The sequence below is a fragment of the Notechis scutatus genome, chromosome 6 (assembly GCF_049901735.1).
Source record: "Notechis scutatus isolate UNSWTSFEM ecotype Mainland chromosome 6, rNotScu1.2, whole genome shotgun sequence".
Lineage (NCBI taxonomy): Eukaryota > Metazoa > Chordata > Lepidosauria > Squamata > Elapidae > Notechis > Notechis scutatus.
This window is the reverse complement of record NC_142014.1, coordinates 37397177-37413548: the sequence shown is the minus strand read 5'-3', so window position 1 is coordinate 37413548 and position 16372 is coordinate 37397177. Positions and strand designations below refer to the sequence as shown.

At 36.5% G+C, this 16372-nt stretch overlaps 1 protein-coding gene across 2 annotated transcripts in view; it reads left to right on the top strand.

Moving 5' to 3' along the window:
* The window catches only part of PTPRB (protein tyrosine phosphatase receptor type B), a 77698-nt gene that overhangs the window by 42365 nt on the left and 18961 nt on the right, over window positions 1-16372 (top strand). For both annotated transcript variants that reach the window (XM_026667725.2, XM_026667726.2), the window contains 9 exons: window positions 1785-2048; window positions 3892-4155; window positions 5884-6147; window positions 7646-7909; window positions 8671-8940; window positions 10916-11179; window positions 13313-13576; window positions 14647-14928; window positions 15914-16192. In XM_026667725.2, coding sequence (XP_026523510.2) covers window positions 1785-2048; window positions 3892-4155; window positions 5884-6147; window positions 7646-7909; window positions 8671-8940; window positions 10916-11179; window positions 13313-13576; window positions 14647-14928; window positions 15914-16192 — 2415 coding nt within the window. The remainder of the gene's footprint in view (window positions 1-1784; window positions 2049-3891; window positions 4156-5883; window positions 6148-7645; window positions 7910-8670; window positions 8941-10915; window positions 11180-13312; window positions 13577-14646; window positions 14929-15913; window positions 16193-16372) is intronic.

The window sequence follows — 16372 nt, the reverse complement described above, 5'->3', positions numbered from 1 at the left end:
TGTTCATTGAGCTTTGTTCACATTTGTATCCTGGATTTTCCAGTCTTCAACTTATGTGAAAAGGTGCCATGATGTACACACTCTTTCCTTTTAAGAATAAGTTTTTAAAATGGATATTTCAGAAGAACATATAATGAATGCTATGAACACTGGACTTTTAAGAAAACTGGACAGTAGTCTGGTGAATTTCTTAATAGGTAGAATGCTTGAATTAATGCTGTTCAATTACAGAATTTATATCTTTAAAAAGCCTAAATTAGTACAGTCAGGCATTTTGAGGATATATAATTTTATTATATGATTCAGATAATTGTTGGAAGAAACTTGTAAAACAAACGCGAAAAGAATTAAACTTCATTCTTGGATAAAGTGTTCATAAGTCTTTCCACTAGAGGGCAGGCAACTTCAAAATTTATAAATGATGTATGTATCAATGTTTACTCTGCAGCATTTTGTAAAAGTAAGGTATTTTGTTGCAGCACCTCCAAAAGTTTGTCTGATCATTTTACTTTTGTATAGATGAGCAACTGTAAATAAGATTCCTTGTATTTATTTGTGTGTGTGTGTTTTGTTTTAATTAATGTTTAGTTCCTAAGCTCTATATAAATTCCTTTTATCTGCAAGAATTGCTGATTCATTAATTGCTATTGTACTAGCAACCTAAGTGCAACTTTTTTCTTCTGGGTGTCCAAAACATTTAATTAAATCTGTAGAAAAGAGTATTGTGAATACCATAATCAGCATCAAGGCTACAGGGCTATTTTAGCCCCCATCCCAAGATTGCTTTAGGCTGAACTAATTTCCCCCAATCAACAGTGTCACATATAGGGAGAATGGAGGCTTAACCCTTCATTTCTACTGTACAATAGAAACAATATTTAGAGCAGAATAAGTCATCTCTTCTTTTTTCTCTTTGTTTATTTTTATTTTCCTTGTAGCCACACAGCAAAATATAGTGGGGTAGGAGGAATAAGCACCTCGTTTCCCTTCCTGGAGTAACAGTGATCCCAATCAGCTCATTCCAATTTTTTTTTAGTTCATTTTTTTCTCCATCACATTACTGGTTGGGTGGGGGGGACTCTGATGGACAGAGGGAGAATGAAATAGGGAGAAAGGCCACCACTTTTTATTTTCATTTTTCCACTCAGTGTCTGCTTCAGCCTCATCCTGCCATTCTAATGTGCCTCCCCTCGACAGATTATTTTCCCCTCAGGGAATTGATTCTCAGTAGAAAAAGACATAATCCCCCTGCCTGTGGTGTTCTAGATCAGGGGTGTCAAACTTGTGCCGTCACAGTGTCGTCATGTGATTATCACAACTTTTTCCCCCTTTGCTAAACCAGGCAAGGCCAGCGTGTGAGGCATCTGGTTTGTGGGCCGCAAGTTTGACACCCCTGTTCTAGATGAAGGAAGCTCAATGCCTCCAGAAGAACAGTGGTACAGCTAGTCTGCAGCTTTCAATGATGGGACCAAAATTTCAGTTCCTAAGCAGCTGTTAAGCAAGCTGCACTCAATTTTATAACCTTTTTTCCACTGTTGTTAGGCAAATCATTGTTAAATGAATCATGAGGTCACTAAGTGAAAAAACTAACAATTAGCTTTGCATAACTTTTCTTGAATCGGAGTTCCACTTCAGGACTGGGATCTAAAAATACTTGTACAATAACCCATTTTTGTCATTTTTAGGTGTCACAAAATTCTCTGTTGTTATAAATGTGGACCTTATCAGGAAACTTTCTCTGAACACCTGGTAAACTGAGAACTTTCTGTTGCTTTGATGTGCAGTTCCTTCCAGTGTAAGTGGAGTCACGGTGAACAATTCAGGGCGGAGTGATTATTTGAGTGTTTCCTGGCTGCCAGCTGCAGGGGATGTGGACAGCTACATGGTGACGCTCTCTCATGGAGGTCAGACTGTTCATGTCCTCACCATTGCAAAATCCACCAGCGAGTGCTCCTTCAACACTCTCACACCGGGTCGTCTCTATGATGTGACAATAACAACCAAGAGTGGGAAATATGAAAACCAGTCGTTTGGTCAAGAGAGAACAGGTAAACAAGAGCTGAAGGAAGACGTTTGAATGTATTCAGCTCTATTGTAAAAGCTTGTGGGTATGCACGCACACACACACACACACACACACACACGTATTGTCTCTCCCTGAGCTGTGTGCTATATTACAGGGGTGTCAAACTGGTGGCCTGCGGGCCAGATGCATCACACGTAGGCCACACCCACCCTGGCTTTTCCAAGGCAAAAAAGTCACAATACGTTGTTATATGTCACATGACATGATCGAGTTTGACACCCGTGCTATATAATGTCACAAAAGGAACAAGCAACAAGCTTTTTTCTTAAGTGAATGGCAAAATATCATTTGAACTGTCTGATTGTTAAATAGTTGAGTTACAGGAAAATTTTGTGAACAAAAATTGTTAAAGACCACTAGGAATTAAGAATAAATATGTATTTTCATTCAGAATATTATATTGGATACTAGAGTAGATGAAAACAAGAGTATTGCTTTTGAATGTTCAGTGTTATCATACTGTATACACTTCAGAATACATTTAATATTTTTTCTCATAAAAGAATGTAAAAACAATTAGTTGCACTATAGAACCAAAAGCTATTTGCTATTATAAGACAGAATATTAGTTTCTAAGAACAAATGAAAAAAGGCCAAAAATATACAACCACTTATTCTCCCATTTAGATCTGTGTGATATTGTGAAAGAAATGTTTGTAACTTTATATTATTGTATGTTCTCCTGAAAGACTAGGTTCCAATCAACAGTTTACAGAAACAGATTCCAACGCTTAGTAAATTTTTAAGAACCCTGTGGTATTTAAAGTGTACACCAAAACTGATTATGAATTTACTTTTTGAATCAGGGTCAGAAGTAGTGAGTAGCTGTGTTCTGGCCAGCTAATTAGTGGTGAATTATGGGGGGGGCAGGGAGGATAGATGGGACTCAGGTGGTGAGCAATTTTGTCCTGGTCAATTGGCTAGCAGTGTTGAGGTTGTGAATGATCTCTGGCCAGCTGATGTGTTGTCAATTTGGAGAAAAGCAGAACTCAGCCAGCATGAACATTATGACTGCTAAACTTAGGAAGCTGCAGTTAACCACCTGGTAGACATCCATGGACCACTGGTGTGATTCATGGATCATAATTTGAAAAGACTATTTCAGCAGCTGCATGAATGGTTATATTAAGCAGACAAATATAGTTGGGAATCAGTAAGAATGAAAGAAAATTGAAATGCAATAATTGCTGGTTGCAATAATGTAATTAAAGCATAAATATATATGAACACCCCCACACACACATGCATGTGTGTGTTGGGGGGTGTTCATATATATATATTATGCTTTAATTACACACACACATGCATGTGCGTGTGTTTGTAATTTCATATATTATTTATTACAATAAAATACACAGTGATTAATATATGGACTACAATCCCATCATTTTGATTTAGGCAACAACATATTATACAACTTTTGAAACTTGACACCTTATTTTATTCATTAATGCTGCAGCCCTGGGAAATAAGTCATTCATATAAACGATGATAAAAGTAGGATTTTGCTCAGTTTTTACATATCCAAACAAATCATTTTGGCCTAGATAAGGAGACTCATTTGTAATGTTAGTAGCTCAATAATTACTGGCATAGTACCAGATACTCATCAGCTACTATCTACACAGCACAAGGCTATGTCTATCAGGATACATTTTATCTTATACAACTACAGGTAGGTCATAATGATTATTCTTTCCTTAGAGTTGACCTATACCAATTCATTTCTCAAATCATTTTGAGTGTGGTTTGACATTCACTGTATCAGATATAACAGCACACTGAAGTATGTTTTATCTTTTCAGTTCCTTCAAATGTCCAGGGACTCACGGTGAGCAATTCTGCAAGAAGTGACTATTTAAAGGTATCCTGGCTACATGCCACTGGAGACTATGACAATTATGAAGTGATCATCAAGCACAACAATGATTTCATTCAAACAAAAAGTGTCCCCAAGGATGTCAATGAATGTGTATTCACTAACCTGATTCCAGGAAGGCTTTACAGTGTAACTGTTTGCACTAGGAGTGGAAAATACGAAACTAGTGAAAGGGCCAATGGAAGGACAGGTAAGTGAATATTCAAGGCTGATGCAAATAAGTTTATTGTTTATATAAAGTTATATACTTTAAAATTAAAAATGCAATTTAAATATTACACTTCTGAACTGAGGACCTTATTAATTGGACTGATTATTAAGGACTATTTTCCTATGTAAAGAAAAATCAACACCATAATTCAAGTGCCTGTCTCATAATTTGATGGTCATGGCCAGGAGCTAATAAATTAATAAGTTCTAGAATCAAGGTGATATGACTCAGGAACTTATCATCATTCAGTAAACTCATGTGGTTGTTTGACCTTTGCAATTCCTTCACTTCCAAGACGAACAGTTGTATGACTTTAGCAACTAGGAGAATAAGTATGAACTTTCAATCTCCTGAAGAAACGCTATTTTGTAAAGTCAGTAACGTTCTTCATTTCAAGAATGTCCTGGATCAGGTTTTCCCAAGCTGCTGTATCTATCAGTTCTCGGACATAGAGATGACACCCAGTTTGGAAAGATAGTTCTGAATACCTACAGAAATCTTACACTGGATTTAGTAAGGCTATGTTCAGTGAAAAATGCGCCCAAATTAAAGATAAGATGTGTGTGCATGGATGCCTATGTACACCTATGATAAATAAGTTCTGGAAAGAAAAGGTAATATCGTCTCCCTTCGTACAGCATTTACTATAAAAATATCTCTACACATTCTTAATAGGCAAATGGAATCATAGCATGCTAGCTATCACCAGAATAGAGTGCTTAACACCTCATTCCTCTGAAAGAATATTAGAACCTTTTTAACATTTTAAAAAGATACATTAAACATTTTGCTCTAAATAAGTTATATCATCTCATATATGAATGCCATGTCAAAAAAACACGATCATGTTATAAAAGATATATCAATTGCTTTAGGTTACATAAATATTTCTATTAAGGTACAATGCAAGTAATTAAAATTCATGCTCACTCAAAAATATATGTATTTCAAAATGATTGAAATCGTTTCTGAATGTATATACAGGTAGTCCTAAACTTATGACCACAATTGAGCCCACAATTTCAGTTGCTAAATGGGACAGTTGTTAAGTGAGTTTTGCCTGATTTTATGATCTTTCTTGCCACAGTTGTTAAGTGAATCGGGCTTCTCCATTGACTTAGCTTGTGAGAAGGTTACAAAAGGGGATCAAATGACTTTGAGACACTGCAACTGTCATAAATACGAGTCAGTTGCCAAGCATCTGCATTTTGATCACATAACCATGTGAACCAAGCTGCACACAGTAAGTGTGAAAATAACTCACTTTTTTCAGTGCCCTTGTAACTTTGAATGGTCATCAAACAAAGTCTAGGACTACCTGTATTAGCCCAGTTATCATAGGCAACAAGAATGTGTGCAGCTGTCCATGGGTGAATGAACAGATTGGTGAAGAAAGGCCTCTGGGCCCTCTCCTGTACCAATCACATAATTCAAGTGGCTAAAGAAATGGCAATCTTTCCCTTTGCAAGAGCTTTCTTCCTCTTTCAGTTTAATGCTTTTAGGCTTTTAGTTCAGTTCGATAAAAAGATCCTTAATTATCACCAGTAGGCTAATTATATTTTTTTATATAATAACTTCTTGATGGCTAATAATATTTGTGGTCTTATTTAAAAGCTGATTGAAATGAGTAAACTGCTCTTCAAGACTGGCTGCGTTTGTGTGTATGTGTATGTGTTACCTGACACTGTACTTTCCCTCATTCTTCAGTTCCAGAATCAGTAAAAGAGTTGACTCTTAGTGACAGAAGCACTGAGGATTTATATATTACTTGGTCCAAAGCTGATGGAGATATTGATCAGTATGAGATCCAGCTTCTGTTCAACGACATGAAAGTTTTTCCACCTCATCACCTTGAAAATACTGTCGAATCATACAAGTTTACCTCCCTCACTCCAGGACGCCTTTACAAAATTGTTGTCATGACAATCAGTGGTGAAGCACAGCGTTCTACTTTCATAGAAGGATTGACAGGTTAGGGGGAAAAAACATATCCAAAGACTTCTGAACTTGCCTCTGTTGGGTGGTGAAGGCATGCAGTATGATCTAGCACATCACAAGAAGGGAAATGCATTTTTAGTTTTGTATCTTCCTCCACATGTAAAATAGGGGATACAGTATGACTTAACATACAAAAACGGCATGCAAAAGGGGGCTGTGTAGTATCATAGACTTGAATGGCTTTACAAAGAGATTGGAAAAGAACACTGCTTGGGGATTTACATTAGAAGAGAAGTATGTCTCCATCTTCTTTGGGTAGGCATCTAGAGGTATTTGCTTGAACAGTTTGAAAAAACAATGCTAGGCTAAAAAGACCTCAGCCTGGTCCAACATGGTCAGTTCTTTAATTTAGAGCCAATTATTTTCATCCCCAGTGTAATATTTAGTATGTGTTCATTCCCATTCTAGAATTAAACCTGCATTGTGGAAAGCTGGGAAGCAAGCAGTTGAGAAGGGAAGAATGAGTAGCCTTTGCTCGTATGCCCCTTTCTTATAATAAATTTTATATATACCTTTCTTGTTAATGTGATTGGGGCAAACAAACTTTAAAGATTTAAGTCTGTTCTATCACACAATTTAACCCTTTGGGCAGCATTATTAAACTTGTTTTGCTTGGCTGGTATTTTCTTGGGATTTTTCTTCCTATCTTTTTTCTATCTATATACTAATAAACTCTCATGTCTGTAACCTTTAAGTAGGCAACCCTGTATTTCATAGGGCAAAACTTTTTCAACTAAATTACTTCAAATGGATTATTTTGCAGAATGCACCCAAAATCCAGAATCTATTACTGCCATGGAATAGAAATTTGGCAAATTTTATAAAACATTTTTATGACATAAACTTTATCATAAAATATTTCATGATAAAAATTTAAAAATGTCATAAAACATTTCCTGTAGTCAATTGCTGATGTTTGACAGTGCTATACAGTTCACCATGGGCTACTTTTGAAACAGATATATTACTGAATTTTTAAGAACTTTTCTAGTACTTTAGAAGCTCTGCCTTTGTAAAAAGCACTGAAGAATCTGGAAAGGAAATATCTCAGAAACAATGATCCAACAGGTCACAGGTTGTCTAGTAGAACCTAAAAATGAAAGTACACTCTTATCACAGAATTGTATTTGGAGTGGCAGGATTTAAAGTTCACAGCTTTGAACACAGCAGCTTTCCCATCCATGTCCATCACATCTACAAATTTAATTTGCCGGCCTGTTCAGAATCCAGGTTTTGAGTATTTATTCTTGGCATTTGATCATCAATTTACTTTCTGTAAATTCACATTCAAGCATCTGCAATTTTTCTCCAAATTGATTGGGTCCCTGTCTGCCTCCGATTATAACCTCAGATGACTTTATTGTCTGATCCATTTACCTTTCTTTTATGTTTTCTGCAATTTTGAAAATATATGCTATATTAAGGAAACTTAAAGTAACTTTTTTCCCATGTTGCCTTTTTGTCTCTTTAGTTCCAAGTGCAGTTAAAAATATTCATATTTCACCTGCCAGAATGATGAACAGCTTGAAAGTGAATTGGACCCCTGGAGGAGGAGATGTTGATTCTTATACTGTCACAATACTTCATCAGAATCATCCCCTTGGTGTCCAGACGGTTTCCAAACATGTATATGAGCACACTTTTAACAAACTGGAAGCAGGGGAGCAGTACATGGTTGTTGTACAGACCAAGAGCGGCTTCCTGCATAACAATTCAACTGCTGTTGGACGAACAAGTAAGACCCTTCCTGAAACCATTGGGGGCAAGCAGTTAAGAAATCTTCACAATCCCTTCCTTGTCTCTCCAGCCCAGTTCTGTTCTGTGCATGTCTGCTCTCCTTTGGCAGGAACCTCTTTCACTCCATCCATTCAGTGACCTCCATGGTTGCCTAATGATTATAACTGGCAGTGCCAAGATTGCAATCATTTAGCAAAGCCGTCATGTAGGCATCTGATGTTACGATCATTTGCTCAATGATCAAAATTCCTGTCTCAACTGTGGCAGTAAGGCAAGGACTACCTGTAACAACTGAAAATTGAGAAAAAATGGACAAGATAATAAAAGAGCATTGCTCAGTCGTAATAATATCATACGTGACTTTTTAAAAATGTACATAAAGAGAATCTTATTTATATTTGAAGCTAGAAAAGAATAGGGCAGGGGGAAGGTATATATAATATATAAAACAGGTCTCATAAAAGTAGTTGAAATTCTGATTAATATGTCTGCTGCGGGGAGATGTTGTTTTTCTTGGCATCAAAACACAGGGGCAACAACTTACCTAAGAGTTTTACCAGATATGATTTATCCAATTCTCTTTATTTTACATTCCATTGTTTTGTTCTTATCTCCCCTGGATAGCCATGTTGTGGCAATTCAATAGCAAACATCAATTATTGTAAATAAGGTCAAAATTACCAAAAATTGAACTTGGAATTTTCAACTATATGGAAACGCTACCCGTTTGAAATATTACCATTAAACAATTATTTCTAGTTCCTGCTTCTGTTCAGCAATTGCAAGCAGACAACGAATACAGCAGTTATTCATTAATGGTGACATGGAATGGTGCTCCTGGGGTATCTGAACGTTATGACATCCTTCTGTTGACTGAGCAAGGTGTCCTTCTACACAACAAATCAGAACCAGCCACTGCTAAACAGCATAAATTTGAAGATTTAACACCAGGCAAAAAATATAGAATACAGATGTTCACTGTCAGCGGTGGTCTCTTCAGCAGCCGGGCAGAAACTGAAGGCCAAACAGGTACTTCAACACTTCTCCTAGGAAACCACAATCTGTTGCCAAAGATCTGTTCAACTTTAATTTTAGATTGCATCAGGAATATTTGTATTGTTCTTTGCTAATTGAATTGTTACTATTTTGGCTAATTTCTTAGCCATGGAAGCAATACATACATAAAATATGCCAGCGAATCTGCCAGTATTTCATCTGTCCAAATAATTTCAGTTATTTGAGATTTCAGTTAATTTTGAGTGGTCTATAAATGCTAGTAAATACCCATAACAGGTTTACCCTTGTTTATTTTTCTTGTTTATGAGAAGCCTCCATATAAACTAAAGATGTGTGAATATTTCAAGTTAGAAGTATTTTGTATTCAAAATGTTAAATATATTCTACTACAAGTGGGATTTGAATTTTTCCAGGGACATAAAATTTGTATATATCAAATGGAAATGTTTCCTTTAATTTGGAGTATAGATGGGTCTTTTTTTCTTTGCTGGCTTTCTTATTGGTTGGGTACACTACTGTTTTTATAGTGTAGTCCTTTATATATCAATCTCAATAATTAGCCCTTCCAGGAGAAAAAGCCCAGCATCATTACATAGTAAATAACAGTAAAATGGCCCAACTTATTTGATTTCTTATCTTATTTCTCTCTCCCTTACATGCACATATATATGCATTGGTTTGGTTTGGCTTGGCTTGGCTTGGCTGTTGTTTTTTAATGGCAGCCATTGCCCTTGCTCTACTCTTTTTCCTGTAGTTGCATCTTCTATCCTATTGCCAACTTATACAGTAATTTGAGTGTAGGTATGATAGTTGTATTTTTAATTTAGTTAGAAAGATGTATTAGAGAGCCAGCTCCGGTGGCCTAGAGGTGGAGCTCTCGCCTCACAATCAGGAGGCTATGATTTTGATCCTAGGTAGAGACTAATATCATCTCCTGCTCGAGCAAGGGGTTGGACTAAATGACCTCCAAGGTCCCTTCAAATTCTGTTATTTTATGTGAACTACAGCCAGGATTTCTCTTAGGAACCAATCACTTTTGTAGATGTGTTCTGGCTATAGTATGAATCCACTATCATTGGAATGGACCTTTTTCTTCTTCACTGACAGACATTTTAACTATGACCCAGAAATATGCATGTATAACTGTCATGTGTCAACTTTCAATGACAAAAGAAAAAGGAAAATAATTTCCTCTTAAATGTTTCAATAATTTTAAAATGACTATGTTTCTAAACTGCCATATCAAAGCCAACCTAAAAGAGTCCACACCACTTTCATGTTTTAAGTTCACATCCATCAAATTTCACAAAGATGAACCAGCCATTTTCATTTTATGAACAGCTGAATGTTCAGGAAATAAGAGATGGAATATGCAAAATAGGTCCATCTTATATATATTTATGTTAAAGAATGTTTTGGTCCTTTGTATAAAAAAATTGACTTAAGCATGTATGTGTTGAAATTGCTGATAGAAAACCCATTATTTTAAATTGTGAGGTCCTTTGTGCTCTCTGGCCTTGATCGTTTTCTTGCAGATGTTTCATTACCCAAACTAGGTAACATTCTCAGTGCAGGTATTACCTAGTTTCAGTAATGAAACTTCTACAAGAAAGCAACCAAGCACAGAGACCACCAAGGATTTCTCATTTCAACCATGAAATATTATCCTCTAACAGTATTTTTGATTGTGCTAAGGTAGTACGCGATGCCAACTGTTCTTTTTAGGTTTTACAAACCATATTGATTATGGCTCAAGAATTACTATGGTGAATAATATATAAGTAAATGCGTCTGGGGACTATTTTCTAATCTATGCATAATTATGCAAATTTTATGATTAAATTTTCTTAGTTTGTAATAGCCAGGAGTAGATCAGATTATAATAGCATTTTTTCCAGTTAATTTTATAAAAGGCAATACATGGATATTTAATGTGTCGATACAGTTTTTTAGATTATTCAGAAGGCACTCTCTTTTCTGATTTCAGCTCCTGCAGCTGTCACAAATCTGAAAGTTACAGAACGTACCACTGGACGCTTGTCATTCAACTGGACTACTTCTCTGGGAGAATTTGATAAATATGATATTTTTTTGTATAATCCAGACACATCTCTTCAGGATAGAAATTCAGGAAACCAGAATCTCCAAAAGTATTCCTTCCAGAATTTGGTGCAAGGCAGACAGTACAAAATTGTGATTGTTACTCACAGTGGCAAGCTTACTAAAGAAGCGTTCATTTTTGCGAGAACAGGTAAAACTTTCATGAGCTAATCTAACTACAGAAAAATGGACTCTGAAGACATTTGTTGGTTAACTGAACTGTGAAAAGCTATTATTTAAAGACCTGCTAGTATCACAGTTGTTGTAGTTTTTCCTACCTGTTTTACAACTTTACAGATAATGGGAAAGTTCAGATATCATAATTAAACTATGGTTTAGTGAGGTGTAAACAAACCTAGGCTCTACTTAGACTCCCACATTTCTTGTTTATATCTTACTATAACATTTCTTATGTTTCTTTTTACTGCCCATTTAGAAGTTGTTTAGAAACTTCACACTTTACTTTTGATTAATCAAAGTTTTCTTTATCATGTATAATTAAATTAACATTAATTTAAACTAGCATGGTCTATAAAACACAAATGAACATTAGCTTGTTGCAAATAAAGTATAACTTACCTTTGCCAGAAAAAAAATCTACAAACCAAAATTAATTAAAACAGAAATAAAACTTATAAAGACTTCTTTGTCATCAGATCATCAAAATGAGCAAAAGTCCCTGAGCTTAAATTAAAATGCCTTGCTGTATCACAAATTTGTGTGACAATCCAGTAGGATAGTAAGATTCTACTTGGGGTTGAGCCTGTTTAAGGCAGCCAATCAGAAGTAATAACTCTAAGGACATTGTGAAAAGATTCAAAAGATTTTATATTTAGACTTACTTAAAATAACTTTATTGTCACTTTGAATCGGCATACATTAAAATGAAATTTTGTTGCATACAGCTCTCAAAGGGTCACCACCTCCAATATATACTACATAAACATGACAAAATAAATAAATAAAAATAAATATGAAATTATACATACCCACGTATATTTTATGACACAGAGAAACAACACAGTCTAGTCCAGATGTATACATGTACATAGTGAGAAAAACGAATCCTGAGAGTTTACCAGACGGATGGCATAGGGAACAAAACTGTTACAGAATCTGGTAGTCCTGCTAGAAATACTTTGAAACCTCCTCCCAAAGGGGAACAACAGAAACAGACCATAAAGTGGGTGTGTGGAGTCTCTAACAATGCTTTGAGCTCTAAACGCATAGCACTAATAAGGAGTATCCTGAATGCAGTGGTGCGATTCAACTGGTGTAACAACCTGTTGTATATAGACATTTGCATACTCGTAATACTACGTTCCGATTGGACAATCACTACCGCCTAGCAATTGGTGGTTAACAACATATTATGATTGGCCGCCTAAACGGCGGGAGGTTTAAAACGATGCCATTGGTTGCGAGCCGTGAGCAGCCGCTATAAAAGAGGCTGCCGCGGCTCGAGTTTAGTTGAAGTTACTGACAGTTAAATAAAGAGCTGAACTCAACTCCGGTCTCGAGTCTATCTTGTTCTGGCGATAGAACACAACTGGTTCCGTAAGCATGTGCACACAGCATTTAAAAAAGCCCATTTTCAGCTATAATACCTACCTTCTACTGCAGCCCCTGTGAATAAAACAGCTGAGGCGCAGCAAACTGCTCTGCTGCGCAAATCAACTGTGCTCTAAACAAAGAAAGCACAGGGAAGAGCAGGGGCAGGTGGGTGGGGCCAAATGCTCACCAGAATTACCGGTTCTTCTGAACCGGTCCAATCCTGTAGAATCCCACCCCTGCCTTAATGACAGGAAGTGAGCTTCCTATAATCTTCTCAGTTGTCCTTGCCACTTTCTGTATGGACTTTCTATCTGAGTGACTGCTGTCACCAAACCAAACAATGATGCAATTTGTTAAAACACTCTATTGTGCCTCTGTGAAAACTGGCCAGGACAGAAGAAGAGGTGTAGAGGTGATCAACAGTATTAAGTATCTACACCTCCTTATCCGATGCAGGAAATACAGACACTGGTTTGCACGCTTCACTAAGGATGAAGTATGGAGAAACAGTTCAGATTATTAGTTATCTGCACCCCCAGATACTTAATACTGTAGACCACCTCTACAACTGCATCCTTGATACTGAATGGAGTATGACTCTGCTGGCTTTTTCTAAAATTTACAATGATCTCCTTTGTTTTATCAATGTTACTTTTATTTATTTGATATTCAGAAGTACAAATTAGTGGCTGGTATAAATGTTGAGCGTTCTCTATTGTCTTCTGTTTAGACCCAGCTCCAGTTAGCAATCTCAAAGGATGCAATAGGAATATGACCAATAGCCTATGGTTTACTTGGAACCCAGCAGCAGGAGATGTTGATTATTATGAATTACATCTTTATAACACAAATGGCACACAGAAGGAAGCACAGCGTGGAAAAGATCTGGCAGAGTGGCATTTCCAGGGTTTAGTTCCTGGCAGAAAATATACTCTAGTTGTGGTTACCTATAGTGGTGAGCTTTTTAATTCAGCTAATACAGAGGGACGAACAGGTAAATAACAATCCTGTCTTTCTTTTATGTTATTGGAGACATATAATCAAATTTGGCATGTAGTCTTTGTTTCTTAATGTCTGCACCATGAAATGTTTTTGTAAGTGCTTTATAATCTAAGTCTAACCATCTTTTTCCTCAGAATAATGTTCTGTTGCATTCAGTGGAACTTTCCTCCAAGTAAATAATGTATGGATTGCCAGATCATAGGTACAGCTTTGAACAAACATATATGGTTTTAAAACAAATACAGGTTTCGCTGATGTTTTCACAGTGAACCATGTCTGGTTCAAATGCATAAGGAACTGAAAGATAGCTCTAATAAAATGTATGTAATTTATTTCACCAGTTCATATAATCAGAGATATGTGTAATCTGCAATCCTACACAAAAATAAAGGAATTGGAAATCAGAATACTGAGAATCCAATATTGTGAGATTAAAAAGCAAAATACTAATATTTACATAAAATTGAAAGTGAAATAGATAAAATCTGACTACATGTTTCAACTTTGAACCAAACCCAAGCCTTAAGTGGATCTTCGAGTGATTTTGCTTAATATTCACTATATTTGGTGTGGCTGGAAGAAAAGAAAGACCGTGTTAAACATGGTCTGAATTTGGTTAGGGGCTGTAGATAGAAAAAAAAATCCGGACAAAATTGGACAGAGACTTTGCATGATGTTGGCTGTTCCATTCTCATTGCCTCCTCCATTTCCAGTTACGTAATTTACAACATTATTAAGGAACTAAAAAGAATTCAAAAAGGGATTTTCTGCTTGTTTTCTCTGATTTGTTTTAATTTAAATTTTATGATTTGTTATTTCCTAAATAGAATTCCATTAATGGGTTTCCTTCAGTCAAATTTCTAGATCAGGGGTCTCCAAACTTGGTTACTTTAAGATTTGAGGACTTCAACCCCTAGAATTCCTCAGCACGGGAGGTCTTCTGGGAGTTGAAGTCCACAAGTCTTAAAGTATCCAAGTTTGAAGACTCCTGTTCTAGAATTATGATCTTAAGTGTACTACCTACTCAAATATGACTGTGTTTTTCTGTTTTTCTATCTTAAGTGCCAATCCCCCCCAGTACTGTGTCATTTGCTGATGTGACCAACACCTCTTTATCCATCGCATGGCTGGGCCCTCCTGATTGGACAGACTATGATGATTTTGAGTTGCAGTGGACCCCAAAAGATGCCCTCACAGTCTTCAATCCTTATATTAGCAGCAAATCAAAAGACCGCATCTTGAATGGCCTCCACCCAGGGAGGCTCTATCACTTCAGTATCAAGACAGTTAGTGGTCCAGTTCGGAAGACTTACAGTAAACCCCTTCTTGGAACTGTGAGGACAAGTAAGAACTGGCAAGATCTTTTTTGAATTGAATCAGGACGCTGCTAAGAAAACTTGGTAGATTACATTTATATCAAAAAGCAGCATAAACCGTTGTTGCAGATTCAAAACCTTTTGGTAATGCCATTACCATGTTGCTGATTTCCTGGATTTTGATTTTTCTTATTGCATTATTACCTCAGCTGCAAGGACAAATGAAAAAATTACCCACGATACCAGTTTACTTGCCTTCTTTCCCAAGACCTTGTCCTTCCTAGTGAATCTTTCACTTCTCTTCTGACCAGTCTCATTTCCTCTTATCCTTAGCAGCAATTTTATGATGCTGGGTAGGTGTCCTCTCCCTCCCCACACCCCCTTGCCTCAATTTCCAGTGATCATTTTTCCAGCTGGCCAAAGGAAGACAGCATCCAGCTCCTGTTCTTGTTTTCTTCTTGCTGTATTTGTTTTTAGTGGCAAAGGGGAAAGCGTCTGAAAAAAAAAAAACAATCCTGGGAACTGGGCAAGGTGGGAGTTCCCATCAGTGGGAAACTTCCCTTTCTCTTAGTAGCAGTAACTCTTCAAAATTCAGCTTTCCACCCCCACAGAAGGCATCCAACAATGTGTAAAACGATCAAGATCCTTTAGAGTGAAGTTTTTAAATACATTAATCAGTATGCCATATGGGAGTATTGTAAATCTCAACTCAGTGCAAACTAAGTCTTAGGGTGTTTATTATACATTTCCTGTAAAGTTCTAATGTTTATCATTCATCACTTAAATTACTGCAATTTTAAATGATTTATTAAATTATGGTTAACTCTGGAAACTTAGCAATAATGAATTAATCATCTAGAGTTTGCTATTCCTCCAACATAAAATTTCAGCAACCTCATTTTCTTTGATGGTGCCATACCCTAAATCAATAAATCTCTTTGATAAGACCAGCATTTGACATAAGTATAAATATCAATGCATAATCTTGATTTTGTTTCTTCTTCTTTTCAAAGGGCCAGAGAAAATACAAAATTTACATTGTCGGCCACAGAACTCGACTGCCATCGCGTGCTCCTGGATCCCTCCTGACTCTGACTTTGATGGATATAGCATTGAATGCAAGAAAATGGATACCGAGGAGATAGAATTCTCTAGGATCATAGAGAAAGAAAGATCTGTATACAACATCATGACCCTTGTTCCCCACACAAAATACTCAGTGTCTATCAAAGTGCAATCAGCTGACATGACCAGTGAGATGGTAACAGACAATAGCATCACTATGATAGATCGTAAGTTACTTCTGAATGTACACACAAAGCTTAATGAAGGAGAAAGTATAGCAGGGGTAGGGCAAGAAGGCCTCCAATGTGTGATAAACGACATGAATGCCAAAATGTATTGCTTTGCTGTCTTCGAAGCATTTTGCAGTGGTTTTTCTAATTTTTATTTCTTATTGTTACTTTTTAAAA